The following is a 2,025-nucleotide window of genomic DNA, read 5'->3' on the forward strand; positions in this document are numbered from 1 at the left end:
ATTGAATAACTTCCTAAGCCTCTGCTTGGGCGTGTACGAGAAAGATGGGCCCCGTGGGCCTCAAGAGAGTGCTTCAGCAGCAGTGCGGCACCTCCAGGGCTGGTGTAAGCGTTGTGAAAGGTATGACGAATTCGGTCGTGTGTAATGTACATAAGGTCAGCAGTAGAGACTGCGGACAAACTCAGACGCAATTCTGCTGGTCGGGGTGCAGTTCCGCTTCTCAGCAGCAGCAGGCGCACGAGCGGCGCATCCGCCCCAATCCCAACGAGTCCGGCAAGCACACACAAGATGATGCAACCCCTTTCATGCTGGCTACTACAGTGCCAGGGATGCTGCGAGCCGAGAGCAGTTGGTTATCATGACTGGGGGCATGGAGTCTCACTGGCATGTGGGTGGCACGCCAAGCTTGTTCACAACCTCGACTCAGTGTGAGAATAGGTCACCTCAAGGAACACAAGCTGCTCACTGGTCATTACACACAACAAATTACAGAGCATGATGAGGGGAGGGGCAGGCGGGCAGATGATGAGAGGTTGGGGCTGGTTGCCCACGCGCCGCCGGTTTCGTGTGCAGTGTTTGGGGTGCATGCCCGCGGCCGGCCGGCCCACGCGCAGCACGCAAGCGGGGGCGGGAGTGCATGCCATTGCATGCTACAAAATCCTGCTAGGTCCATGATGAAGGATCGTATTTAGTGGTACCTAAAAGAAAGTCGGCGGAAAAACCATGTACATGGGTCGAACAGGCGGGGCAACCGCATTGGTGGTCCCACTCGAGACGGTATGGAGCAGAGCCTGGACGCGGGTCGCGGCCGACAAGGACCGGCACCGACGCGATCCGGCGACGACGCCCGCATGGGTCCCCTGCAGGCCCCTCTCACACCCGAGCAGACAGCGCCACGTCGCAGCGCGCCCTGCCGACGCCAGGCTCGCGCGAGCCGCGCTCATTGGGGCGCTGCTGATCCGCCCTGGCCATGGGAGGCGCTCCGTCGGCCCATCCTCCTCCCACCAGGAGCAGTGGAGGCTGGTGGCCTCACTATGCCGAGTGCTAGACCAGCACCCAGCCCGTGCGAAGGTCCACCAAGCGGCCTGTGGCGCGACCGCTGCGCTGTCAAGTTTGTCAAATGTCAGTCGGCTTGCCCTCACTCCGCTCGCCCGCTGCTGTCAAGTCAACGTCTCTCTCTTGGCCGCGCGCCTCATCAAACGCCTGCGGCCGGCTGCTTCCCGCCCTGCTTGCCCCCCTGCCCTTGCTGCGCGGTCGCCGCCGCGCCCCCGCCCGCCAAGCCGCCGCTGCTGCCTGGGAAGCTGCCGCCGCCGAACAGCGTCTCCCACAGCTCGTCTTTATGCAGATCATCCATCATCAGGTCGGCCGATCCGAGGGTCTGCAGGCTGCTGATCAGATCTGCGGGCAGCTCCACGCCGCCGTCGTCGTCGGGCGGCGTCTCCACGCGCGGCGCCGCGTCGACCGCCATTGGCGCGGACGCCGGGGGCAGCGGCGCGGCGGGGAACAAAGGGATACCAGGGGCGAGCGTCGTCGTGCCGGCGCCCATGGCCTGCATGCCCAGTGGTATTGGCGCCGCCGCCGCGCCGGTAGCTGCTGGGAAGCCGGCGACGCCGGGCACGCCGGGCGCGGCGGCCGGCACGAACGGGAGGGGCGCGGGCGCGCCGTCGGGCATGGGGGATCCGGCGAGCGGCGGGGAGGGGGGGATGGCTGGGGAGGCGGCCGTGGGCTGGAAGGTGACCGTTCCATCCAGGCCTGTCGGATGCAAAAACAGCGGAAAGGCATGATGGTACTGTGAGGCGTCCTGCCGCGCACTCCAGCGCAGGCTGCATGAAGTAGCCGGGCGCAGTGCCCTTGAAGGCCCAAAGCGACCCCCGAAGGGCCACACCCAAGGAGCACAGGCTTGCATGTGCAGCCCGCGAGCAGCCTCGCCGAGCGCTCGCGCCGCCTGCGCGCGCCTCATTGGCGAGGCCGCGGCTGCGATTGTTGCTGCCTTGTCCGGCCACACCCAGCCCCCCCCAGCCCCCC

The 2,025-nt window shown here is 66.3% G+C and overlaps 1 protein-coding gene across 1 annotated transcript in view; it reads right to left on the bottom strand.

Moving 5' to 3' along the window:
- Positions 1–1,195: 1,195 nt before the first annotated feature.
- The window catches only part of MNEG_2229 (Heat shock factor protein HSF8), a gene marked incomplete at both ends in the record, with an annotated part of 4,172 nt that continues 3,342 nt past the window's right edge, over positions 1,196–2,025 (bottom strand). Inside the window, one exon of the mRNA XM_014049290.1 lies at positions 1,196–1,752. Coding sequence (XP_013904744.1) covers positions 1,196–1,752 — 557 coding nt within the window. The remainder of the gene's footprint in view (positions 1,753–2,025) is intronic.

The sequence above is a fragment of the Monoraphidium neglectum genome, assembly GCF_000611645.1.
Source record: "Monoraphidium neglectum strain SAG 48.87 unplaced genomic scaffold scaffold00245, whole genome shotgun sequence".
NCBI lineage: Eukaryota > Viridiplantae > Chlorophyta > Chlorophyceae > Sphaeropleales > Selenastraceae > Monoraphidium > Monoraphidium neglectum.